The 27958-nt window shown below is 43.0% G+C and overlaps 1 protein-coding gene across 3 annotated transcripts in view; it reads right to left on the reverse strand.

The window, feature by feature from the left end:
* LOC123745438 (bumetanide-sensitive sodium-(potassium)-chloride cotransporter) overlaps positions 1-27958 on the reverse strand; it is a 389884-nt gene that overhangs the window by 212126 nt on the left and 149800 nt on the right. For all 3 annotated transcript variants that reach the window (XM_069300604.1, XM_069300601.1, XM_069300603.1), the window contains exons 2-5: positions 24994-25077; positions 24232-24307; positions 22703-22798; positions 10648-10775 (exon numbers count right to left, since the gene is read on the reverse strand). In XM_069300604.1, the coding sequence (XP_069156705.1) occupies positions 10648-10775; positions 22703-22798; positions 24232-24307; positions 24994-25077 (384 nt within the window). The remainder of the gene's footprint in view (positions 1-10647; positions 10776-22702; positions 22799-24231; positions 24308-24993; positions 25078-27958) is intronic.

Genomic DNA, 27958 nt, shown 5'->3' on the forward strand with positions numbered 1-27958 from the left:
GAGTTATCTTCAGTACTCGGGCTGCATGCGCCTAGGGCTGCCTTCCCTAGGTGCCCTGTAAGTACTGCCCTTATTAGGGCTTGGGGCCACCTTCCACAGGCTCCTCGGGATCTGCCTCTGCTGGTCCGTTTTACCTTTCAGTTTTTCGACCGCCTGTTGGGCTCTTCGGTGTTCTGTTCTCCCTTGTTACCGGCAGGTAAGAGGCAGTTTGCACTGGTAGGGGTGCAGGGTGCTGCTCAGCTTGTATTCCCGACATCGCGGCCGGCTCTGTTCCTTGGGGTTCGCTGTCCTCTTGCGGGGTTTTGTTTTTCTTTTTCTTTTTGCCTGGTGGGGAGTTCTGTCATTTTATTCAGTTTGTTTTTGCCCTTCCACTGTTCTCCTCGGTGGCGCCCCCTGCTAGGTCCCCGTGAGTGTACACGTCCCTGGGGTTCAGCTATATTAGTTTGCTTGGTAGTTTTTGGCGCCGGTTTGCAGCACCCTGCCTGGGACTACCTGAGCATGAGTCCTCTTTAAGTAAACGCTCAGGACCCTGGGAATCCCCTAGGGGGCGCGTGGGTCCGATGGATGTGACCCCTGAGTCCCCACTCGCTGTGTGCGAGTTTGAGGGTTGCTCGGTCCCCTTGTCTCAGGGTGACCCTCATTGTTTTTGCCTCTGCCTCGCTGCCTGTTGGGTCGTGATACTTTCGACCCTGAGTCCTGTGAATGTTGCTGCTTGCTTGTGACTCAATTTACCCAATCCTCTGATGATTCTCTTCGGGTACAGGCGGCGCGTGCGTTGCAGTCTAGGTTTCGTCTGTTGCAACGCGCTCACCCGGATGCTCACCCGGATGCCGCGGGGCTGCCTCGCTTTGCTTTTCGAGACCCGGACTTGGGGATGGGGGTCGCTTCGATCCTGGTTCTTTTCGCACCTCCTCGTCCTTCCCCTTCTGTTCGTTCTGGTCCCCCCCCCCCCCTGCTTCCAGCCCCGAAGCGTCTGAGGGTTTCGGGGTCAGAGCAGGGGTTACTTGATCTTGAGACTCGGGGAGCTACGGGGGGTGCCCCTTCCGGGGGGGGAGGGGGCGGCAGAGACATTCGAGTCTTGTCTCCCAGTCGAAGCTTCTGGGTCTGACCAGTGGGCCCCCCTTCCTCCAGCTTTTCCGGCTGCTACATCCTTGTCTTGTGGGGTCGGGGCTTGGGAAGAGGACTCGGCCTCGAGTCCTGTGTTGAAGGACCTCGAGGCTGGGGAGGGGCTGACTTGGGGGCCTTGGGCCCCGCTGGACCCCGCCTGGGTTTTTCTTCCCTCTGAGCGGGGCTTATTGTTACAAGGAGTGGGGTTTTCTTTTCCCCCCCTCTGCGTACGAGTTGGATTTGGTGTCGGCCCCTCCCCGGGTTCAGTTCCGTGTTCCCCCGGGTATGTCAGTTCCGTCCTTCCGGAGGTTTTCGGCTTATCGCATCCAACCTGGTGTGGTGCGAGCAGCCTTTGCAGCTTACCTCCTGTGTGACCCGGATTATGCCTCGGAAATGGATCCGTCCGAATTCAGGTTTGGGACTTCGTTACCTTTCTGGCTCCATTACGAGGTTCCGGAGTCGTCCTGGCTAGCAGACTGCCCCTTGTTTGTTCTGGATTCCTGGCATTACTTCTGTCGTTCCCGCACGCTGGAGTGGAAGGAAGCTTCCACGGTGCTTCAGGTTTTCCTGGGGGGCGAGCTTGAGTACCTGAATGAGTGCTTGTTTGCCCCTGCCCTTCCCCGCGATGTGGGCGTTATTCAGCTCCATGTGCAGGTTCCCACCCTTTCGGCGGCGCTCGTTGCGGAGGACTTGCACGCCCGGGGTCTTTTGGCTTCGGCCTTGCGGTTCTTTTCCCTCCTGGAGCTGTCTTCGAATTAGCTCGTGGAGGATGTGAGGACGCTTGGGTCCGTCCCAGGGTCCGGCACCTTGTCCTCGGGTGCGTGTTCGTCGGCTGCCTTGTTGAAGCTGTTCATGCCAATTTTGCGGGATGCGGTTTCCCTGTTTTATGTTTCCCGTCTCGCGTGTCGGCAGATGGTGCTGGGTTCCTCCGTGGAATCTGCTTGGGCTCTGGCTCTTAGGCGTTTTTCACCTTTTTGTCCTCTTCTGTTTGAGGAGTCTGCCGTGGAGCAGTTTATTCAGGCTGCGTCGGCGGCTTGTTGTCCGATGTCGGACTTGTTGGTTTTCCGGGGGTCCCGGGGTGGGTCTTCCCGGAAAGGTCGTGCCAGGGCTTAAACTTACCAGGGGAGAGTTGTCCTTCTGGCCCCTTGGTGGCCGGCCCAGCCTTGGTTTCAGGCACTGGTTGCTGGGTGTCCGAACCCGAGGGCTTTCCCGCGGCTCCGCCTCTTTCAGCAGATCGGGCCGGTACGTCACGTGGCTGGTTCAATCTTCTCCTCGAGTCTTCGCGTATGGGTTTTTTGACTCGAGTCTATCATCATCTCTATGGTGATCAGGTGGCCTCCTTGTTGGTGTCCCACCTGAGGGCTTCTTCTCGGCGGCAGTATGAAGTTTCCTGGCGGTCCTTCTGTTTCTTTTTGCGTCTTCGTCGTGTTAGTTCCTTGTCTGTTCGGGTGGTCTTGTCCTTCCTCTCGTGGTTGTTTCAGGACCGTCATCTTATGCCTAACACTGTCGCCTCATATCGTGTGGCGCTTCAGCTTGCTTTCGGTATCGATGTTACGTCTGCGCCGTTTCGCAAGCTGTCTCGTGCATTGTTTCACCTCCGGCCTGCTCATGCGTCGCCCGAGCCGTCATGGTCTTTGGACAGAGTGCTCGCTTTCCTTTCGTCTCCTAGTTTCGTTGTGGCCCCTTCGGTCCAGGATTGTTTTTCCAAGGCACTTTTCTTGTTGGCTTTGGCCTCTGGGGGTCGGGTAGGGGAGCTTCATGCTCTCCTCTGGAGGGGTCCATGGGTGGTTGATGCTTGGTTGGTCAGGCCGGGGGTGCATCATGTTTTGTGTCCAGTTGCGGCACTTCGCCGTTATTTGCGTGCCACGGCTTCTGTGTCCGGGGACGCGCTGTTTGTTGATCCGGTTTCCCTTCTTCCCTGTTCGCGGGTTCGGGTCTCCCAGGTCGTCTGCAGGGTTATTAAGTCCAGCGAGCCTGCGGTCTATCCCCATGCCCATGACGTTCGTAAGTTCGCAGCTCTTGTTGCTGTCTTTGGGAATATGTCTTGGTCTAATATTCGGGCGCGAGGATTTTGGCGGTCGAACAGGGTCCTGGCTGCTCGTTACCTTGTGAATGTCCCTGGGCCCCGTTGGGCCTTTGTTGCTTTGGGTCGGCGGTTGCAGCCAGTTGTCTCGGCTTCGAGTTGAGGAGTGAGTGGCGACTGCCTCCCAGGTAAGTCCCTCTTTTTCCGTCTGTGGGTAGTTAGCTCCGGGGAGTCGACGGGGCTCCCTCCAGAAAACCAGCGTTGAATATAATGAAACACCATTTTCTGGGTGAGTCCTGGAGGCTCCCCGGCATCCCTCCCTCCCTCCGGTCGGCATTTTTTTCACGTTTTTGACATCCAGCTTCAAGAACTGAGGTGTGGGTAGCCGGCATGGAGGGTCTGGGGCTCCCCCTTCCCCCTCCCGAGGAGGGGGGGAGTTGCGCAGACAGCGGCACGGCGGTGTGTGACGTCACACTAGTTTGCTTGTTTTCGGTTGGGGAGTTCTATCCACTAGTTCGACTTTTGGTAGCAATTTTAACCAGAATAGGGGTTTGTTTTGAGGTGCTTACCTTTCTGGGTGCCTGTTCCGATCGATGGCAGACATAAAATGCTTCCAACCACACAGAGGCTTCTCTAGGCCATTGCTCCCCTTGCCTCTCTGAGGGGGCCCGGTTCTGGCCGTGGTCCCCGGTAGGCCTAAGAACTCAATACACATGACTGATGCCAAAGTCTGACATTAGCATATCAGCCTGGGATAGCTCCGGGGAGCCTCCGGGACTCACCCAGAAAATGGCGTTTCATTACATTCAACGCTGGTTTTTTACATTTTTTTTAGGCAATGCTGTGGTCACAAGCTGAACAGCATTGTTGTGAGCTCATGCTGCGTGCACCAGCTTTGGTGGATCACTCAGTACTGAGGCTTTCACACCTGGGAATGTTGCCCACAATTTTTTTTAAATGCCATCTGTTTACAAAAGCCCTGAGGAAGCTATTGTGAACCCCTGAGGAAGCTGTGGAAGCTGTGTTGTGGACTTTTAAATCATGTGTGGTACTTCCACACATCATATGATGTGGTGCACAATTCTGCGGCAGTTACTCACCACATCATATGATGTGTTGTGCAGTTTAAGGGTTAAAGAACCAACCCGGGAAAATAATATTTTAAACTAAGTGTTAACAGGGAAACACAAATAAATGATTGAAATAGGGAGTGAGCTAGGGAACAATGATCATAAAGAAATCAGATTTAGCATAGAATGGAATAGATTTGTAGAAGAAAATTCTGTTAAAGTGCCAGATTTTTGAAAATCTGATTTTAATGGCCTAAGAAATTTTTTGGTTGAAATAGACTGGAAAGTCCTTGACATGGGGGATGGGCCAGTCTTGGAGCGAGACGTGAATCCAATGATGGGTGATGTAAAAAGGGATTTCGATGTTGATTCAAAATATAACTTATTTAAAAATATTCTAAGCAAAGCACAGAAACGTAGTATACCATACAAATTGAATAGATCGAATAATAATGACCCGAAATGGATAACAAAGAAACTGAAGAACCTTATAAATAGAAAGAGAGCTTGGTACAAAAGGATTAGGAATAGGGAAGTCAGTTTAGAACAAGAATTCATCCAATTGGTTAGACATGCTAAAATAGAAATAAGAAGGGCAAAAAGAAACTATGAAGTTCGCATAGCAGGGCAAGCAAAGACAAATCCTAAAGAGTTTTTTCAGTTATATCGAACAAAGACTAGGGAAAGGATATGTCCATTAAAAACTGAGACAGGTTTGATAATTGATAATGACGAAGAGATGAGTAGTATTATTAATAAATATTTTATCTCTGTATTTACTAAAGAGGAACTTAACATTGAGTCTATGTGGGTGGGGAAGAGGATAGGTTGACTAGTTTAGCAGTTACCAGGGAGGATGTTATTAAACAAATAGTGAAACCGCAGCCAAACAAATCCCCTGGGACGGTTGAAGTGTTTGCCAGGGTGCTTAAGGAATGCAAAGAGGAGCATTGCGAGCCATTATCTACCATATTTAACAGATCATTAGAGTCAGGCAGAGTGCCAGAGTTGTGGAAGGTTGCTAATGTGGTACCAATTTTTAAGAAAGGAGATAGATCACTTGCGTCAAACTATTGACCAATTAGCCTAATGTCTATTGTGGGAAAGTTACTTGAATCGATAATTGCAAATGCCATTCGTCCTCATCTTGAAAAACATAAATCAATAAATGATTCACAACATGGATTTACATATGGCTGTTCATGTTTAACAAACTTGCTATCATTTTATAGCATAGTTGAGGCAGTTAATAGTGGTAAGGTTTGTGATGTTGTGTACCTTGACTTTAGCAGAGCTTTTGATACAGTGTCACATGGGCTAGGTAATGATGATAGAGTTACAAGACACGAGCTTGATGGTGTTGAGATTGCGTAGTCAGATTGTGAAAGGGATCTAGGAGTTATGATTAGTAAGAATTTAAAACCAAAGGATCAATGCACGAATGTGCATTGATCCTTTGGTGCGTAATAAGGCAAATAGGACACTGGGATTTATTAATCAAAGCGTTAATAACAAGACACCTGGTGTTGTTCTTCAGCTATATCTTGCTCTGGTTAGGCCCCATTTAGATTATGCAGTTCAGTTTTGGTCGCCGTATTACAGAATGGATATAAATTCACTTGAACGTGTCCAGCGTAGGATGACAGAGTTAATTCCCCAAATTAGAAATCTTTCATATGAAGAAAGATTAACAAAGCTTAAATTGTATTCACTGGAAAGGCGAAGAGTTAAGGGTGACATAACAAAGGTTTACAAGTGGATGAATGGACATAACAAGGGGGATATTAATAGGATATTAACCCTTAAAGTGCGCATCACGTCATATGACGTGTTGGAAGTTGTTCCAGTCAACTGCGCATCACGTCATATGACGTCTTGGAGTACTACGCAAGATTTAAACAGCCCGCGGATACACGGGGTTCACCACACCTTCATCAGGGCTCTTATAAACAGACGCCATTTTTTAAAAAAATCGTGGGCCAAACTCCCGGGTGTTATTCGCCTCAGTATTGAGTGAGCTACCAAGCCTGACGCACGCAGCATGAGCTAACAGCACTGCTGTTCAGCTTGTGACCACAGCATCGCCTAAAAATGCCAAAATATACTTGTTCATGCTATTATATAACGATGATATTATTACAGAAGACCCCTGACTGATAAAACTGACCAGGGTTCTGATAATAGCAGGATTGTGGTGATGTTTAGCGCTGTGCGCCATGGAGGGAGGAGTAATGCTGTGGGAGGGAGGGTGGTGGCGATGTCTTCTGACTGTGTGTGGCCACCTTTTATTGACTGCACTCACCATACCAGCTTAGTGGTTCGCTATGGTGAACACAAATGTAGATACTTATATATAACGTGTGTATAGAGGGTATAAACAGCAAGAGGAGAAGGTAGGGAGCCACCATTTTGGTGAGGGCAGTAGCGTCATCTGCACGACACCACCGTGCAGACGACGGTCTTGTTTACTGGTTATCACGATGGTCTTTGGGCACCATACCAGTTTACTTGTACAAGTATGGTGAATAAAACAGGTAGATATTTACAGTATATATAATGTGTGTATATAGCATAATAACACCACAAACAGTATTGTTGGAGGAGAAATATTAGTGCATCTGGCCTTGAGGGCGGCAGCCATCAGCTGACTGTGTGAGGTCCTACGTCTTTGTGCCTTTACTCACCATACAAGCTTAGATGTACAGTTATGGTGAACAAAACATGTAAATACTTATATATAACGTCTGTATATAAAAGCAGAAACAGTATGGTGGGTGGAGAATGGTGGCAAGTCAAGTGAGGTGAGGGAGGTAGGGAGTGGCAGCCAGTGGCGGGCTGCCACTGCCTGTCACTGCCACTGCCACTCAGCATAACAACTTAGTGGCTCGTTATGGTGAACACGAATGTAGATACTTATATATAGCGTCTGTATATAGTGAATAAAAACAAAAACAGTATTGTGGGAGGAGAATGTGGGTGAGTCAGGTGACTTGAGGGGGGGAGGAAGTAGCAACCAGTGGCGGGCTGCCACTGGTACTGCCACTCTGCATGCCAACTTAGTGGTTCGTTATGGTGAACACGAATGTAGATACTTATATATAACGTCTAAATATAGTGAATAAAAGCAAAAACAGTATTGTGGGAGGAGAATGTGGGTGAGTCAGATGACTTGAGAGAGGGCGTGAGTGGCTGGCTGGTACACGGCGGTCACTCCTCGTTACTTTTCGACTCATAATAGCTACTTAGTGGTTCGTTATGGTGAACAAAACATGCAGATACTTATATATAACCTGTGCTTATAGTGTAATAACCGACAAAGTATTTGTTCACTGATTGATGAACATAATTGAATCAACAATATGCACACCATATTTTTGAGTACAGCCATGATTCACTCATTTTATTAGATAAATATATCAAACTACACACTATTGAATAATATTACAGCAAAAAACTATGAAAAATCAATCAGAGACATTGAAATAATTAGGTAATTATCTCTTTGTGGCAACTCCGGCCTGACAGCTGGCGATCAACAGACCGCCTGGGACGCACGCTGAGTCAGCGCCTATTTTTAGCCAGACTTCCCCGCCCTATAGCGGGCAATATATGCCACTTATGATTTTTTTATTATTTTTCCCGTGATCAGTGAACACAAATTAACAGGTTAGGAAGAAAAAATAATTTTTTTTTTTTTCAAAATTACATTTGCCTGTGGGGAAGAAAGGATATAGCATGTTAAGGGTTAACCCTTAACATGCTCGGGGTTTAATATCCTGTCATCCCCACAGGCGCATGTCATTTTGAAAAAAAAAAAAAAATTATTTTTTCTTCCTAACCTGTTAATTTGTGTTCACTGATCACGGGAAAAATAATAAAAAAATCGTAAGTGGCATATATTGCCCGCTATAGGGCGAGGAAGTCTGGCAAATTATAGGCGCTGACTCAGCGTGCGTCCCAGGCGGTCTGTTGCTCGCAAGCTGTCAGGCCGGAGTTGCCACAAAGAGATAATTACCGAATTATTTCAATGTCTCTGATTTTTCATACTTTTTTTGCTGTAATATTATTCAATAGTGTGTAGTTTGATATATTTATATAATAAAATGAGTGAATCATTGCTGTACTCAAAAATATGGTGTGCATATTGTTGATTCAATTATGTTCATCAATCAGTGAACAAATACTTTGTCGGTTATTACATTATAAGCACAGGTTATATATAAGTATCTGCATGTTTTGTTCACTATAACGAACCACTAAGTAGCTATTATGAGTCAAAAAGTAACGAGGAGTGACCGCCGTTTACCAGCCAGCCACTCCCGCCCTCCCTCCAGTCATCTATGCCCGAAATGCTTTGCGTAATAGTGGCTTTAGGCATTGTATGTACTAGCTCTACCTATAAGTCAACCAATCCTTGTAAAAATTTATTGTATGTATGTACCTTACCTAAATAAAATTGTATTGTATAAAATTGTATTGTATTGTATTGTATCTGACTCACCTACATTCTCCTCCCACAATAATGTTTTTGCTATAATTCACTATATACAGACGTTATATATAAATATCTACATGTTTTGTTCACCATAACTGTACATCTAAGCTTGTATGGTGAGTAAAGGCACAAAGATGTGGCTACTCGCACAGTCAACTGATCGGCGGCCGCCCTCAAGGCCAGACGCACTAATATTTCTCCTCCAACAATACTGTGTGGTGTTATTACGCTATATACACACATTATATATAAATATCTACCTGTTTTATTCACCATACTTGTACAAATAAACTGGTATGGTGCCCAAAGACCATCGTGGTAACCAGTAAACAACACCATCGTCTGCACAGTGGCGTCATGCAGACGACGCCACCGCCCTCACCTAAATGGCGGCTCCAAACCTCTTGCTGTTTATACCCTCTATACACACGTTATATATAAGTATCTACATTTGTGTTCACCATAGCGAACCACTAAGCTCGTATGCTGAGTGCAGTCAATAAAAGGTGGCCACACACAGTCAAAAGACATCGCCATCACCCTCCCTCCCACAACATTACTCCTCCCTCCATGGCACACAGCGCTAAATATCACCACAATCCTGCTATTATCAGAACCCTGGTCAGTTTTATCACAGTCAGGGGTCTTCTGTAATAATATCATCGCTACATAATAGCATGAACAAGTATAATTTGGCATTTTTAGGCGATGCTGTGGTCACAAGCTGAACAGCAGTGCTGTTAGCTCATGCTGCGTGCGTCAGGCTTGGTTGCTCACTCAATACTGAGGCCAATAACACCCGGGAGTTTGGCCCACGATTTTTTTTAAGAATGGCGTCTGTTTACAAGAGCCCTGATGAAGGTGTGGTGAACCCCGTGTATCCGCGGGCTGTTTAAATCTTGTGTAGTACTCCAGCACGTCATATGACGTGATGCGCACTTTAAGGGTTAAAAGTTTCAACACAAGACAGAACACGAAACAATGGATATAAATTGGATAAGTTTAGATTTAAGAAAGACTTGGGTAAATACTGGTTCAGTAACAGGGTTGTTGATTTATGGAACCAATTACCACGTAACATGGTGGAGGTGGGGTCCCTCGATTGTTTCAAACGTGGGTTGGACATGTATATGAGTGGGATTGGGTAGTTATTGGCTGATAAACGCGCATCAAAAAGACCAGACACGAAGAACGGAGAAGATCGAACCAGGCATGTACTGGACTGGACCGATCTGCTGAAAGAGGTGGAGCTGAGGGAAGACCCTCAGGTTCAGACACTTGAGTAAGCAGCGCCTGAACCCAGGACTGGGCCGGCCACCAAGAAGCTAACAGGACTACCCTTCCCTGGTAAGTCTCCAATCAAGCCAGGACTTGGAGCAACAACCGAACAAGTAGGAAGAGGTACATGTAACCCCACCTCGACCAGTCCAGTTAAAAGGCATCAAACCCGATGGCGTTGCAGTTGGGGTGGGCGCCATTTATACCGGAAGATGCCTCAACCAAGCTGATGTGAAGAGGTCCACATCCAGGCACCTGAACTTCCGGTAGAGCCAACAGAACGAGTCGCATCGACTATCCATTCCGTGGACAGGCCAATGAAATGGGACAGGCCGTTTGTTGGACACTCTCTGGGCATGAACTGCCAGGAGAGCCAAACCCCGAGAACTCAGCAGACGAGTCACTCAAAAGCAACCAGCCCCAAGGACCGCATCGAACCCCCGTGGTTTGGACAATGAACCACAGGGGAGCAGTCCAAATGAAGCTGGATAGTTGAAATTGAATGATGCACCAATGAAAATGTTTGGGGTATTTTTGTTGCTGCAGTTCAAAATTGGGTACAGTAATAATTAAAAAAATTTGAATCTCTACATTGTACTAAGATCAGTTCACCATATCTTATTATATTATAAATTCATACTAATAAAGAAATTGTGTCAAAGCATAACACTTACCTGCAAAGAATTACAGAAACCAATGATGTATGTCGCTGCTGCAATGGAGTTTGCCACTGTAAACATGAGTCCAATAGAACCACCAAATTCGGGTCCCAGAGACCGAGATATCATGTAGTACACTCCACCTGCCAAGGACATCAAAATTGATTATGGGAGGGTTTTAAGTATTCTTTAATTTCTCTTCCACAAAAGGGGACATATCTAAGAAAATTAAAAGTTGTGACATTTTAGTTAAATTTTCTTGGACAGAATAGAACTGCAAAGATTTCTTACTGACAGAAGTTTCTGCCCCTTAGGACAATATTTATTTAAAAAAAAACAGCGTTGAATGTAATGAAACACCATTTTCTGGGTGAGTCCTGGAGGCTCCCTGGAGCTTACCGGCTAATGAATGTTATATTAGACCAAGACATTAGATATGGAGTTCAGATCTAACAGGGACCAATGCCAGAACCTGGCCCTTTCAGAGAGATTTCAGGGAGCAATGGCCCTGGAAAGCCCCCTTTGTGGTTGGGGTTTTTTCTTATCTGCCATCGACCGGGGTTAGGCACCCAGAAAGGTAGGCGTAACCAAACAAACCCAACATGGTAAAAAACTAAAACAAAAAAGCAAACAGAGAGGTAGAAACACCCTCTAATCCCACGAAAACAAGCAAACAAGCAAACATCACACTTTACTGCCGCGCCGCTCATCCGTGCAACCCTTCACTCCCAAAGAGGGGGAGGGGGGGCCCCGGACCTCACTGAGTCGGCTGCCTAACACCAGTTTGGAAGCTAAGCTTCAACGCGAAAACCACTGACTAGTGGGAGGGAGGGTTGCCAGGGAGCCTCCAGAGCTCACCCAGAAAATGGCAATTCATTACATTCAATGCTGGTTTTCTGTAGGAAGAACCTACGGCTCCCTGGAGCTACATACCCAAAGAGAAGGAAAAGAAAGGGCTGACCCGGAAGGCGGCCGCCACAAACTCCGCAATGCAAAGTCGAGACAACAGGCAGAAACCTGCAACCCAAAGCAACACAAGAATGCAGAGGAGCAGACACGCTCACAAAATAATGGGCGGCCAGGAACCTGTGCGACGCCCAAATCCGCGCGCTCGAAATGAGCCCAAGACGTCACCAAACACGGCAGTGAAAGCTGCAAACGTCCGAACAGCACGGGCGCAAGGATAGACCGCAGGCTGGTAGACTTAACACTATCGCATGCGCCACGTGAGCACTGCAGACTTTGAAATCATGGGGCTAATGGTACAGGCGAGCGTGCGGTGACGCCTAAATGTGTATACTCCTCTCGGTTTTCTCACCTTAATTCTCGTGCTACGTCGTTCGTTTTGGTATCATTGTGTTCGCAATTAAATTCCCTGCAGATGTATATGCATATAATGTCCAAAAGCCTGGTGAGACTCCCCCGCAGCAAAGCCTAAAATTACCCGTGAACGAGCACCAATTTGCACACCACAACCTAATGTGTATACTCGTTCAGTTTGATAACATCAATTTTCATGTTACATCGCTCGTTTTGGTATCAAATTGTTCGCAATATAAAGGCGCGCATTTTAAAACTAGTCTCATAATAATAGAGCAATAACTGGAATTTTAACAAATATTTTAATTTTGGACTCTCATCATCAAAATTATTTATATCTTTCCAGTGTTCTGACATCAATTTTCATGTTACATCACTTGTTTTGGTATCAAATTGTTTGCAATATAAAGGCGCGCATTTTGAAACTAGTCCCATAATAATAGCACAATAAATAGAATTTTAACAAATATTTTAAAATTTAGACCCAAAAACGAATTTATAATCTTTTAAGTGTTCTGACATCAAGTTTCGTGTTACATCTTTCATTTTGGTATAAAATTGTGCACATTCTAAAGGCGCTTATTCTGAAACTATCCCAAAGTCGATCGGATAAAAGATTAATTTTATACAAATATTTTTGTAGTGGATGCGAGTCCTGTCCACGGCTAGGACTCAAGAGAAAAAAGTGGACATGATCAGTGTCCAAAGAGAGCAATAGTGTTAAGAACCCTGCGGACAACCTGGGAGACCCAATCCCTGAAATAGGGAACTAGGGGAACCGGATCAACCCAAAGCGCATCCCCAGCCACGGCACGCAGGTAACGGCAAAGAGCTACAACAGGACACAACACATGATGCACCCCGGCCAAACCAACCAAGCATCAATAATCCAAGGACCCCTCCGGAAAGCAGCCGACTTGGCCGTCACCAGAAGGACGGAGAAAGGCTGCAAATGTACAAACCTACTACCAGTATCAAAAGAGCAGAAACCCCTGCACCGGAGGAGAGCCAGAAGCTCCTCCTCCTGACCCACAGAGGCCAATGCCAACAAAATATGGCCTTTGAAAAACAATCTTGAACCAAAGGGGCTACCACAAACTGAGGAGAGGAAAAATACGAGAGCACCCTGATCAAGGACCAGGACAGCTTAGGCAACGCATGAGCAGGCTGGAGGTGGCGTGTGGAATGGGGGCGGATGTGACGTCCACCCCGAACGCAAGCCAGAGCGGCTCCACTAGCGCCACATAATACAAGGCGACAGTAAGAAGCATCAATTAACGGTCCTGAAAAACCAAGAAAAGACAAGACAACCCAATGCGAAAGAGAAGAAAACCTACGAAGAGCAAGAAAATGGCAAATAAAAATGCCTGGAAGTGTCATACTGTCACCGAGATGAAGCTTGCAGGTGAGACACCATCAATGAAGCCACCTGATCACCATTGAGATGGAAATACACCCGCGTCAAAAGACCAGACGTAAAGAGCAGAGGAAAAGGCCGAACAAGCCAAATACAGGACCGGACCAATCTGCCGAAAGAGGCGAAGCAGCGGGAAACTCCCTGGGTTCGGACACTTATCAAGCAGTATCTGAAAACAAAGCTGGGGCAGTCACCAAGGAGCCACGAGGACTAATCTCCTTGGGAAGGACTCCAACCAAGCCAGAACCCGAAGAAACAGCTGGACCAGGAGAAGAGGAACAGATAACTCCACCTCGACCAGTCCTGCCGAAAGGCATCCACCACGAACGCCTCGCAGGTGGGTAAGGTCGCCACATAGAATGGGAGATGCTGAGAACACATCAAAGTGAAGATGTCCATGTCCACAAGTCTGTACGTCTGACAGAGCCAACGAGACGAGTCGACGACGACCAACCAATCCATGAACAGAGGAATGAACCGGGACAGGCCATCCGCCAGGACGTAGGACACACTCCAGACATGAAACGCACGGATAGCCAAACCCCAAGAATCCAGCAGACGAGCCACTCAAATGGACCAACCCAAAAGGTCATGGACCTAAGAGAACCCCCGTGGTTCCGGCAATGAACCACCGGAGAACAGTCCGAATGGAGCTGGATGGTAGAGCCTTGAGTGACCCGAACCCTCCGAAGTGCAAACCAGACAGCCACGAACTCCCAAACCATGCTGTGAGCTCGACGGACGGACGGACCCCACCATCCCCGGCCGGCCTGGTGAGCACTGGTCACAAAGCCCCAGCCAAGAGACACATCGAAGACACGTCCGTGAACACATTGAACGAAGGCTTGGGGAGGTGCCAAGGCACGGAACCTGGAAAACCCCAAAGAGGAAGCCGGCGGTGCAGCACCAACACAAGATCCCTGGAGGACGAACCCAACAATCGCGAGAGAGGCGGAAGGGGAGTCCCCGAAGGAACCAAACAGACACTAAAGCCAAACCCGACCTGGCAGGCAGACCAGCATGGCGAAGTTCAGACTCCCGCACAACCGCTCAAGCAATCGCCAAGTGACCCGGGACCCACCCCCTCATAAACAGCCGAAGACGGGACCACAACCGCAGCAACACTTCTGGAGGGAAAGACAAAGAAGCGGTCCAAGAGTACTGTACAAAGATCCAGCCAGGTCCGAACCCGGGGCGGGCGGAACCAGATGGAACGGTCTCTAGATCACGAGGAACCCGAATCTGGCAATCTGGAAAGAACCATACCCCTGGCGAGCAGACAAGCGGACCGACTGGGAGCCCACACCAGCCAGTCGCCAGAAACCGAATCACAAGCAGATGCAGACAGGTCACCAAGATCCAGTAAAGATGGGTAAATACACTAAGTGCCAATTACAAACTAGGGAAGGCAACAAAAGCAGCAAGCCTGTAGCCCCACCACCAACTGTGCCAGTCCCAGAGCCCTGGAGAGGAACGTGCCAAGAAGGGACCCGGAGGTCCATGGACACCATCCAGGCACCCGGCCCCAACAGAAGCTGGACCAGAGACAACAGCTTCCAATGAGGGCAAAAAATCCAGGGCACAGACTTAACAAGTCCAGAAGAACCACAGATCTGCAAGGCCCGTGTCTGCACCTGAACAGGAGGGAACCCCAGAAGGATGGGGCGGATCGACAACGTCCAAACGCACCCACACCAAGATGACATGACGTACAGGGAAAGAAGCCCACTCCGCCAGCCCCGAACACCCCAAAGGGGGAGAAGCCGCCATACACCACCAGAAGCCGGAAGACAACCAAAACGCCCGCAAACTGTGGGACCAAGCGAGAGCCAACAGAGCAAGCTGCCCCCCCCAGCACCCCATCAACAGCAAAGGAAACGAAGTCCCTTCTGAAAGAAAATGTAGGCGAGGAGATTCTACCTGTTAGCTACTACAGCAACAAGGAACTACAACATGATCAAAAGGGAGCTACTCATCGTCCTGAACTTGCAGCACTTCGAACCATACCTGAAAAGTGCTCGGTCTACCACCATCTACTTGGACCACAATCCCCTACGCTTCCTGCAGCAAGCCTAATTCAACAATCGACGGCTTCTACGATGGGCTTGATATCTGCAGAATTTCAACCTGGAGATCTCTACATCAAGGGGTCTGACAACATCATAGCAGACGCCCTCTCCAGAGTCTATGAGGTAGAGGCTGCTCCCCCTACCACTCTACCTCCTGAAGACGTAACTTCACCCGGAACTGCAGGCTTCGGGGGAGAGTTGTGACGATAATCTCTTTCAAGAGAGATTGAGCCTGCTCTTCCCTACCTAAAGTTATGTCAATTCTACAAGTACAAGATGCTACATTCAAGATACGTCACCGGTAGCACAAAAGGTTTTGACCAGGAGGCAAAACGTACCCAAGAACCCCCCTACTCCACACACCCTCCACGCCGGCTCGTCGTCAACCAGCAAACTAAACTACCCATCCCAGTCTGCCTGCTCCTAATTGGTGACTCGCCGACCGCGCACCTGCACCCTGCACCTCAGCGCCATCTACCTGAGTCGACGTCTGAGCCTGACCAGCTATCAACTTCAGAATATTCTTTGTGCTCTTAGAGTTGACATCTCTCTCTGGCATACTAAGCTCTCTGGCTTTCGTATACTAAGGGAGGTCTCAGCTAAAGCCAATATTCTCAGCACCATTTCACCATTATAATATTTAATCTATTGTGTTTTTGTATTTATCTTTGTCATTTTATTGCACTAGTCATTTACCCGAGATTTGTCTTTATTTTCATTTATGTTTAAAGTAAATATATTAAAGTTTCATTGTTCATACTTTGTGTTTTACGTGTTCCTCCCTCTAACTTACCACAGACAACAGGCAAGCAGTCTATCTTTTTTTTGTAAGTGTGACCAGGCATTGACACCTGCCATTGGAGGACTGCCGAACATCTATACTCCAACACTTTCCCGTCACAGTTAATATTTTGGAGGGTGGGGAACGGATTAATTCAATTCCCTTTATTTCTTATGAGAAAAATCACTTCGACTTACGATATTTCGACTTACGATCCGTCTCTGTGAACGGATTAGCATTGTAAGTCGAGGCCCCATTGTATATATGTGTATATATATATATATATATTATATATATATATATATATATATATATATATATATATATATATATATATATATATATATATATATATATATATATATATATATATACACAGGCAGCCTTTGTATACAAAAATTATTATAATTATTATTATAATAATAATATTATATAATTAATAATTATTACTCTTCCTTCTGCTGGGTCATAAAGGAAGCCGCCTCAGGTGAAAGGGGGCTGTGATGATCTTTGTCTGGAACCCAAAGATGCAGGGCTTGGACATCCACCTTCTGGGGCTCGTGCGGCCTAAGTCAGGAGGCTGGGGTCGTTCTTGCCCTTGCTGGGGTGGTTCTTCTCTGGCCGACCTCGACGGTCTCCAGGTTTGGAGTCCCTGTGCCTTCTTTTACCAACTTTGAGGTAATCTCCGGAGATCGAGTCAATAGGGCAGTTCGTTGTTGCCTTCAACCTCGTTCTGACAGTTCCTGCGACAACGCTGGAACCAGTCGTATTGGCGTCTGCCTTTCCATTGGAGACTTTCAGCACCGTGGAGAGGGAGAGGACCTACTGCATATGATGACAGCATTTCCCCCGTATCAACCTACCCTAGCTTTGCTTTCTGTAGAGGTTACTCCCGACTGACAACCAGAGCATAACTTCTTAGTCTCCTGAGACTGATGGATGCCTATTACTACTACTACTGTGTACAGTATATACAGTGGAACCTTGAGTGATGAGCGGCTCCATCTATGAGCATTTCGAGTAACGAGTGAGCCACTCGCTGAAAATTTGTCTTGATTGACGAGTTTTCGCTAAACTAACGAGAAAACCACATGGTGCTTCCTAGTGTTCTCGCTGGTTCTTGCAAATTCTCGGATGCCTCCGACGACAGTATTGTTGTTGTATCTCACAGGACAAGCATCCCTCTGCATATATTTGTGTTTTTCTTAGTTTTTTTGTGGTTTTGTGACTACAATTTGTAACCCACGATGTCACCAAAGAAGCTGCTTGCTAAAGATAATGTTGTCAAGAGGAAGAAAGACGCAATTACTGTAGATTTGAAGAAGGAAATCAAAGCAATGCCGCCTCTTCCAGTGAGATCAGGGAAGTGTTGGGAATGTTTGAAAAGGTGACCGCATTCATGGAAAAGCATCACCCTGATAAAGCAGTGACTACACGGTGTGTGAACATGTTTTTAATGACAATTTGCTGTCTCGTTTTTAGGGACATATATATATATATATATATATATATATATATATATATATATATATATATATATATATATATATATATATATATATATATATATATATATATATATATATATATTAGTATATTTTGGTAGCAGTCTTTCCTGTAGACATATATTATTAAATATGACCGAAAAAGTAAGATTAATAATTCTAACACGAATTTTCTCTATCTTTCTTACGTTTCTTTTCACTGTTGATGGTAATTCAAAGATCAAAGATCAATTCTGGAGAATTGATCTTTGAATTACCATCAACAGTGAAAAGAAACGTAAGAAAGATAGAGAAAATTCGTGTTAGAATTATTAACACTTTCGCGCAATCCGGACGCACCGAGGAGTCCTGTTTCGCTAACCGATTCCGCATGGTGGACATAAAGTTATGTCCTCTTTTAAAATATTTGTATAAAATTCAATTTTTATCCGATTTACTTTGGGTTTGTTTCAAACTGCGCGCCATGAAGCTCTCTTTCTCACCACTAGGCTGCATGGTACAATAAGTTCATGAAAGGTGTGGACCACTTCGATCAAATGGTATTATGTCCCAAACAGGTTGCAGGTGGGTGACTTTAGCCGTTTATACTGGTAATGCTTCCCCCATATCATGTATTATATGCATATGTCTGTTTAGGGAATTTTATTCCGATCAATGTACAACCAAAAATAACTGTGTGCAACAAGTATAAACTTGACAAACATAACAAAAGTAAAAACATTTCGTGTGTGTTTGACGCTCACTGATATGTTCCAGCGTTGTTTTATATTTGGCGCTATTCTATCTTACGCTTTGTTGATCTTTTTTACCTATGGGCATATAGAACATTCTATTGCGAACACATTGACACAAAAATGAATGACGTACATAGAAAATTAATGTCATGAGAGTGAAATAAGTATAAACTTTCAAAGCGCCGTGCGTCGTCCCGTCACCGATACCGGGTAACAATTTCACCACTTCCCACTCTTGCGGGCGGGCCGCAATCATTATTCTATGCCTATATTCATATCACCATGTTGGGAATTTCATTGCGAGTCCATTGATACCAAAATTAACGCTGTAGGACAAGTGTGGAGGTGATAACAATCCCAAGAGTAAAAACATTTTGTTGCTGTTGGGCGCTCACGGCGAGTCATCTTCGTAGTTATTTATTTGGTGCTGGTATCCCTATACGTTTCGTGACATTTTTTACTGATGTTCTTCTAGAGAATTTTATTGCGAACACGTTGGTAACAAAATGAAATATGTAGCTCGAGAACTAAGGTAAGGAAAGTAAAAAGAGTATACACATTTTTGTTTTTACGCTTACGCAGCAAAAACGAACCGCGCACATACCGCTTTTTTTTTTACCATCGAAGGGGGCGCGAAACTGTTAATCTTACTTTTTCGGTCATATTTAATAATATATATATATATATATATATATATATATATATATATATATATATATATATATATATATATATATATATATGTCGTACCTAGTAGCCAGAACGCACTTCTCAGCTTACTATGCAAGGCCCGATTTGCCTAATAAGCCAAGTTTTCATGAATTAATTGTTTTTCGACTACCTAACCTACCTAACCTAACCTAACCTAACTTTTTCGGCTACCTAACCTAACCTAACCTATAAAGACAGGTTAGGTTTGGATAGGTAGGGTTGGTTAGGTTCGGTCATATAGCTACGTTAATTTTAACTCCAATAAAAAAAATTGACCTCATACATAATGAAATGGGTAGCTTTATCATTTCATAAGAAAAAAATTAGAGAAAATATATTAATTCAGGAAAACTTGGCTTATTAGGCAAATCGGGCTTTGCATAGTAGGCCGAGTACGACGTTCTGGCTACTAGGTACAACATACATATATATATATATATATATATATATATATATATATATATATATATATATATATATACATACATACAATGGGGCCTCAACTTACAATGCTAATCCGTTCCCAGAGATGGATCGTAAGTCAAAATTATCGTAAGTCGAAGCAATTTTTCCCATAAGAAATAAAGGAAATTGAATTAATCCGTTCCCCACCCTCCAAAATATTAACATACAAATACATTTTATACTGAATACAATGTTTTTTTCTAACGACAATACAGTACCAAAGTTTCTCTTACCTTTATGGAGGGCTCTTGATGGCGTATGGAAGATGGTGATGAGGGGGGAGGAGGAGAGTTGTTACTGTTTGGAAGGGGAGTTCCCTTCCATTATCACATCAGGCAGTGATGTTTTCTCTGGGGTACACTCTCTCCTACGTTTTGCCTGAATACCACTAGGACCTGGTTGTGGTTCAGTGCTTGTTTGTCTCACTACAAATTTGTCACGAGACATTTGTTTTTCCCTTCTTTTTAACATTTGTCTGTAATGATGCCTCACTTTAGCACCCATAATGTCCTTTTTCTTAGCCAGTATGGTGGATATCGTTGACTGAGACTTGTTGTACTGCCTAGCCAGTTCAACAACCCACACACCATCTTCATATTTACGAATGATCTCTTGTTTCTACTCTATGGTCATTCTTACATGGGATCTTATATGTTGAGCCTTATCACTGACTTTCCTGGGACTCATGGCGTGATATATAATAATTACTTTAATGTTCAAATACAAAAAATCACCACAAAAGCGAAATTTCTTACAGGCGCAATCGTCACTAAGCGGGCAGCTGTAGTAAATTGAGGCAGGTCGGCCACGTGACCGGGAACCACGCACTCGGTCGACCTAAACGTGTACCAACAAATATTGTAAGTCGACGACACCATCGGATATCGACTCGCATTTTTCGATGAAATTTACATCATAACTCGGAATTATCGTAAGTAGGGGCAATCGTAATCAAAGTGCCACTACCTGCAATTTGTTGTTGAGTGTGTGTGTGTGTGTGTGTATATATATACATATATATACACACACACACACACACTCAACAACAAATTGCAGGTAAAGGATAATATCCAGAGGTTGAAAATGGGAAACAGATTCACGGAAAATGAAAAGGAAATGTGTGAAACATTAAATGAAAAGTTCCAAAGTGTGTTTGTACAAAATGAAATCTTCAGAGAACCAGACACAATAAGAATTCCAGAGAACAACATAGAGTGGATAGAGGTGTCTAGAGATGAAGTGGAAAATATGCTAAAGGAGCTCGGGAAGAACAAAGCAGCTGGCCCAGATGGCGTTTCACCATGGGTTCTGAGAGAATGTGCATCTGAGCTCAGCATTCCACTTCACCTGATCTTTCAGGCATCCCTGTGTACAGGAATCGTAGCAGACGTGTGGAAACAGGCTAACATAGTTCCAATCTACAAAAGTGGCAGCAGGGAAGACCCCCTCAATTATAGACCTGTATCATTGACAAGTGTAATAGTGAAAGTATTGGAAAAGCTAATCAAAACTAAATGGGTAGAACACCTGGAGAGAAATGATATAATATCAGACAGACAGTATGGTTTTCGATCTGGAAGATCCTGTGTATCGAATTTACTCAGTTTCTATGATCGAGCCACAGAGATATTACAGGAAAGAGATGGTTGGGTTGACTGCATCTATCTGGACCTAAAAAAGGCTTTCGACAGAGTTCCACATAAGAGGTTGTTCTGGAAACTGGAAAATATTGGAGGGGTGACAGGTAAGCTTCTATCATGGATGAAAAATTTTCTGACTGATAGAAAAATGAGGGCAGTAATCAGAGGCAATGTATCGGAATGGAGAAATGTCACAAGTGGAGTACCACAGGGTTCAGTTCTTGCACCAGTGATGTTTATTGTGTACATAAATGATCTACCAGTTGGTATACAGAATTATATGAACATGTTTGCTGATGATGCTAAGATAATAGGAAGGATAAGAAATTTAGATGATTGTCATGCCCTTCAAGAAGACCTGGACAAAATAAGTATATGGAGCACCACCTGGCAAATGGAATTTAATGTTAATAAATGTCATGTTATGGAATGTGGAATAGGAGAATATAGACCCCATACAACCTATATATTATGTGAGAAATCTTTAAAGAATTCTGATAAAGAAAGAGATCTAGGGGTGGTTCTAGATAGAAAACTATCACCTGAGGACCACATAAAGAATATTGTGCAAGGAGCCTATGCGATGCTTTCTAACTTCAGAATTGCATTTAAATACATGGATGGCGATATACTAAAGAAATTGTTCATGACTTTTGTTAGGCCAAAGCTAGAATATGCAGTTGTTGTGTGGTGCCCATATCTTAAGAAGCACATCAACAAACTGGAAAAGGTGCAAAGACATGCTACGAAGTGGCTCCCAGAACTGAAGGGCAAGAGCTACGAGGAGAGGTTGGAAGCATTAAACATGCCAAAACTAGAAGACAGAAGAAAAAGAGGTGATATGATCACTACATACAAAATAGTAACAGGAATTGATAAAATCGACAGGGAAGATTTCCTGAGACCTGGCACTTCAAGAACAAGAGGTCATAGATTTAAACTAGCTAAACACAGATGCCGAAGAAATATAAGAAAATTCACCTTCGCAAATAGAGTGGTAGACGGTTGGAACAAGTTAAGTGAGAAGGTGGTGGAGGCCAAGACCGTCAGTAGTTTCAAAGCGTTATATGACAAAGAGTGCTGGGAAGACGGGACACCACGAGCGTAGCTCTCATCCTGTAACTACACTTAGGTAATTACACTTAGGTAATTACACACACTGTATGTATGTATGTATGTTAGGCTCATAATGAGGTCCTCCCAAGGTTGAACTACTGACCCTCCCCAGGATGCAACCCCACAAACTGATTAACTCCTGGATACCTATTTATTGCAAGGTGAACAAAGGCATTAAATGATAGGAAAAGTGCCTGAGATTTGAACCTGGAGTTCCCAATTGTGAGTCAAGAATGAGCCCAACTGTAATTGTTTGAATTACTACAAAGGGAGAATTATTATTTAATTTTAAAGACAACTTAATTAACATACCAGCTTGTATTCGACCATTCGTTGCTACAGCAGACATTGAGAGAGTGGTGATGATGGTGACTGAGTTTGCCATTACGACAATGATCATTGCATAAACTGTAAAGGAGAAGTACATTTGTAACACTGAACAAGATTCTCAATATAATATCAAATGCAGCAGATAATCATAATCCAAATTTGTCTTCCCAATAAATTAGAATTACAGTAAGTGACTGCATGAACATGTTAAATGTTAAGTTCAAAAATTGCATGAAGACCTAGACAGGATAGTTCTACTGGTTTTTTCAAATTATTATCAGGACTCTTTATAAAGGAACATATAGAGTGTTTTAAAATTATCATTTCTGGGTTTGAAATGAAAGCCAACCTAATAAAATAAAATATTTTGTGTGTGCAAATCAGTGTACTGTAAATTCAAGATAAAACATTTTATTTAACAGGATAAGTGCAAAAACAATTATTTGAACTGGGAATTTAAAATACAGTAAGAAATTAAACTGGACTTATGTAATAGTATTGTAAATAGTTAATATAGGTAAGGGTAACCAATAATCAAGAGGCAAATTAATATAATTGTGCTCCTTTAATCAAGATAATTAATGCTCCTTAAATACAGAACCACTGGTACAAATGTCTACTAGGAAGCCTAGCAAGTAAAGAACTATTGTATTGTAGTAGGAATTGCAGTAAATGCAATGACTTGCTGCTGGCCCGGGAAGTATAGGACAGAGAGGGGGGGAAATTTACCCCCAGTCCTGACACCATTTTTCCACCATCCTATGTCATCACTACTCTTTCAATATACCTAACCAGGGCCAGCTTTAAGATAACGGGATCAATTGCTCCCAAGAGGCTATGTGCTAGGTTAATTTACTCTAATCTTGTAAACTGATGAGTTTTTATAATAAAAGTAAGTTTTTAGAAATCCAAAAACAATCATTTGTTTCCAACAATGCTGTTCAATTACATTTTGAATATTTTTCTGAACAAAAAATGTAATTAATAGGTTTAATAAATCATTTCACTTAAACAGGGCTAGGCTGTGAACCATGGGGGACCTACCAAAAGGTTCAAAGTTGGGCCCTAAGGCCAGCCCTGAACGTAACCCACCTGACCCAATCCATCCCAACCCAACCTAACCTATTCTCACTTAACCAAGGAGATAAAAGTTTGTTTTTATATGAAATACACAAGGTGTGACATCATCATTATAATGTCATGATTTTTCTCTGGCTCAGGTTTTAGATTCTACTGTGGGTTATAAGGGCTGTGTCGATGAACTCTTGGCTAGTCTTTGATCTACATTCTGTAATCCATCTTATAGAACAGGGTAGCAGCATGTTGCTGCGTATACCTGAATTTGTTAAAAAGAAAATAAGTGCTGCCAGGAGTAAGGTACGAAATATCACGTAATGAGGCTGAAGGTACCACCCTCATGTAGCGACTTCCATGTTCAATCCCAGAAATTTATTAATTCATGATTGACATGTTATTTCAGCTCAATTCAAAAACTTGCAGATTAAACTTACTAATACCAGACTGGCCAACCATCCAAGACACTCTTAAAAAGAGCATCACTCCCCAGATGTTGAGAAGACATCTCATCTGTTGATGACACGCAAGAATATTATTTCTGGGACTGAGCAAAACGTTATATTGAGACAGTATATTTTTATTAAAATAAATAAAATATTAAATATTAAATATTAAATATTAAAATAAATAAAGTAAATAATAAGATGTAGGAAATGTTCAACATGTAATATATATTTTTGAGTGGGCAATGAGTACATTTCAAGTGTGCACAATTTAAAATATGTTCTTAATGTAGGGGCAAGTTAAGAGCACAGTTGACATAAAAAGTAAGAATAAAAAGAGGGTATGTGATGATGTTTGGCATGAGTGCCCCCCTCCCCCTCTCACTGTGTGGGGGTACCTAAGTGAGGTGGAGAGGAAGTGCACCAGGGAGGGAGGGAGGAAAGAAAATGTGGGAAAACTTGTGTAATGAATGGTGGGTCTTGTGAGATCAGGGCGGTTACTGGGTTTTATGCAGGCCCGGGTCAGGCGACATAACTAATCTCTACCCATTTTTTACCAGGATAAGTGAGGTAGAGTTTGCACTCATCCCCAGTAAAGGTTTGAGACTACAGTATGTCACTTTTTCTACAGGAGGCAATGTATTCAATACAGTGGACCGGTGTCCAAATAATACTGTATATGTATCACCTAAACTCACATTATATTATTTGATGTGATAAAGTATCATAGATGACAAAAAAAGCAGAACTTACATAAACACCTTCCAGCCATCCGAATTTAATGACTTTACCCCGGAGGTTAGCCGTTCCTGTCTCAGCATCAGCGCCTGGGTGTCTCTGCAGGAAAGAACAATATCATTAACATCACTAATATGTAATATTAAAATACTCTAATGCAACATATAATAACATATAATATAGTATAATTAATGTAACATGTAATATACTCTAATACAAATGAAAAGAAATCACAATTTATGTTTTAGTTATTCACATGCTACCAAACAAGGGCTACACAAACACACATCAACAGTCACAATAAGTTTATTTATAAAGGCACCTACAAGGAGTAGGGTCTTATCAAGTAGTGCTATACTAGGAATGGAACGATCATTGCAAAGAAAGAACAGGCAAAAGATATGAAATAAAGTGTGATAATCAACTAATGGTCTTCTGACCGTGGCATAACTGAAAGCTAGTATACTTCCAATGTCAATGCTGACAGTGACCGAGCAGATGGGTGACCGAGCCTTACCTAGCTTAACCTTGTCCAAGATGTTGTCTCTCATTCTATTGGTTAATAAATGCACTCTCATCTATTATTTATTTATTTATTTATTTATTTATTTATTATATACAAGAAGGTACATTGGGTTTGTGAAGATACATAGCATGGTATTTACATGCTTGTAAAGCCACTTGTACGTGCATTGTTTCGGGCAGGTCTTTAATATAACAGATAATTTTAAGTAGGTAAATTCTAGCAGAATTTATAAAATGATAACAGGTACATTGCAAGAAAACAAATGAGATGAGAGAGATTAGTAGGTAACATTAAAGCACATCGGTAGCTCTGATTGATTGCATTGAACAGCTTGATTGGTAATTTAACAAAGATTAATTGGCACAATACAGCATATTGATAGCACATATAAGAAGACAGCAATGATCACAATGGTAAAGTTGTTTGGATTAGGTACATAAAGATTGGGAGATTGGGTAGCACTAGATACAGTGCAATTTTAAAGCACAAGGTAGGAAACTATGAAGATGAAATTAGGTACAATGGGGCTTCGACTTACGATGCTAATCCGTTCCCAGAGACGGATCGTAAGTCGAAATATCGTAAGTCAAAGCGATTTTTCCCATAAGAAATAAAGGGAATTGAATTAATCCGTTCCCCACCCTCCAAAATATTAACATACAAATACATTTTATACTGAATGCAATGTTTTTTTCTAACTACAATACAGTACCTAAGTTTATCTTACCTTTATGGAGGGCTCTTGATGCCATATGGAAGATGGTGATGAGGGGGAAGGAGGAGAGTTATTACTGTTTGGAAGGGGATTCCCCTTCCATTATCACATCAGGCAGTGATGTTTTCTCTGGGGTACACTCTCTCCTACGTTTTGCCTGAATACCACTAGGACTACTATCGTAAGTAGGGGCAATCGTAAGTCGAGACCATAGAGCAGAAACAAGAGTACAGAATGTCTCTTCCTCAACAATTAAGAAAATGTGTGCAGCATGGGAAGAATTGCAAACCTTTGCTGAAACGATTCACCCAAATCAAGCTGCAGTAGGTCGTTTCCTTAATCTATTCAATGACACTGTGATGCATCATTACAGACAAATGTTAAAACGAAGGGAAAAACAAATGTCTCTTGACAAATTTGTAGTGAGACAAACAAGCACTGAACTACAACCAGGTCCTAGTGGTATTCAGGTAAAACGTAGGAGAGAGTGTACCCCAGAGAAAACATCACTGTCTGATGTGATAAATGGAAGGGGACTCCCCTTCCAAACAGTAACAACTCTCCTCCTTCCCCCTCATCACCCTCTTCCATACGCCATCAAGAGCCCTCCATAAAGGTAAGATAAACTTAGGTACTGTATTGTAGTTAGAAAAAACATTGTATTCAGTATAAAATGTATTTGTATGTTAATATTTTGGAGGGTGGGGAACGGATTAATTCAATTCCTTTATTTCTTATGGGAAAAATCACTTTGACTTACGATATTTCGAGTTACGATCCATCTCTGGGAACGGATTAGCATCGTAAGTCGAATCCCCCATTGTATAAGTAATAAGCTCAGGAGATGTATACTTTTCAATAATCTAAGATATCAGTTCTGTTCTATTTTTAATCATACTGTGATTATTTTTATCATTCGAATGTTTACCGTAAATGTTCCTGGATCTAGTATTCTAGTTCCTAGTCACTTAATTAGTCTAATTTTAATTTCATTTATCCTAATTCTTATTAAATACTGTACAGTATTATAAACATTTTCTTTCGTATACTCCAGATTCACTTGTCAGTTATATTGCATATTCTAGTTCAGGTGAACTATTATCTGTTCACATCTTTATCTTTTACTAACACTTAACTATTTTCACATATACAATAAGTAATAAACTCAGGAGATATATATTTGCTCATTAACATTAGATATCAGTTCAGTTTAATTACTAATATTACTTCTTATTGTTATTTTAATTTTTACTGTAATTGTTCCTAGATTTAGTGTTTTACTGTAACTACCAATACTTTCTTTAAAGAGTATCTAACTCCTGTATCTTAATAACTTACTAATTTTAATCTCATCATCTATTCTCAAAATTACAATTAAATTAACAATCAATTTAACTTTCTGATCTTTGTTTTTACTTATATTTGCCCATTTTTACTTACATAATTAATAAGCTCAGGAGTTATATAGTCACTTAGTAATATTAGTTATTCTCTCTTACGTTTTTATATTACCATATTTTTTTTTTACAAATTAGGTACTTTGTATTCGACAACATTTTTGCCTATTTTTTTAATTAGATAATTATTTAATTTTCAGTTTATTGTCATACACTTCCTTTTTATTATATTACTAGTAGTACCTGGCCACAGCAACCTTCCCTGTCCCCCAGTCCTCCCCACCATTCCCCCCTCACCCATCTCCTCGGCCTCCCAACCTTTCTCCACCATCCCCTCTTCCT

The sequence above is a fragment of the Procambarus clarkii genome, chromosome 44 (assembly GCF_040958095.1).
Source record: "Procambarus clarkii isolate CNS0578487 chromosome 44, FALCON_Pclarkii_2.0, whole genome shotgun sequence".
Lineage (NCBI taxonomy): Eukaryota > Metazoa > Arthropoda > Malacostraca > Decapoda > Cambaridae > Procambarus > Procambarus clarkii.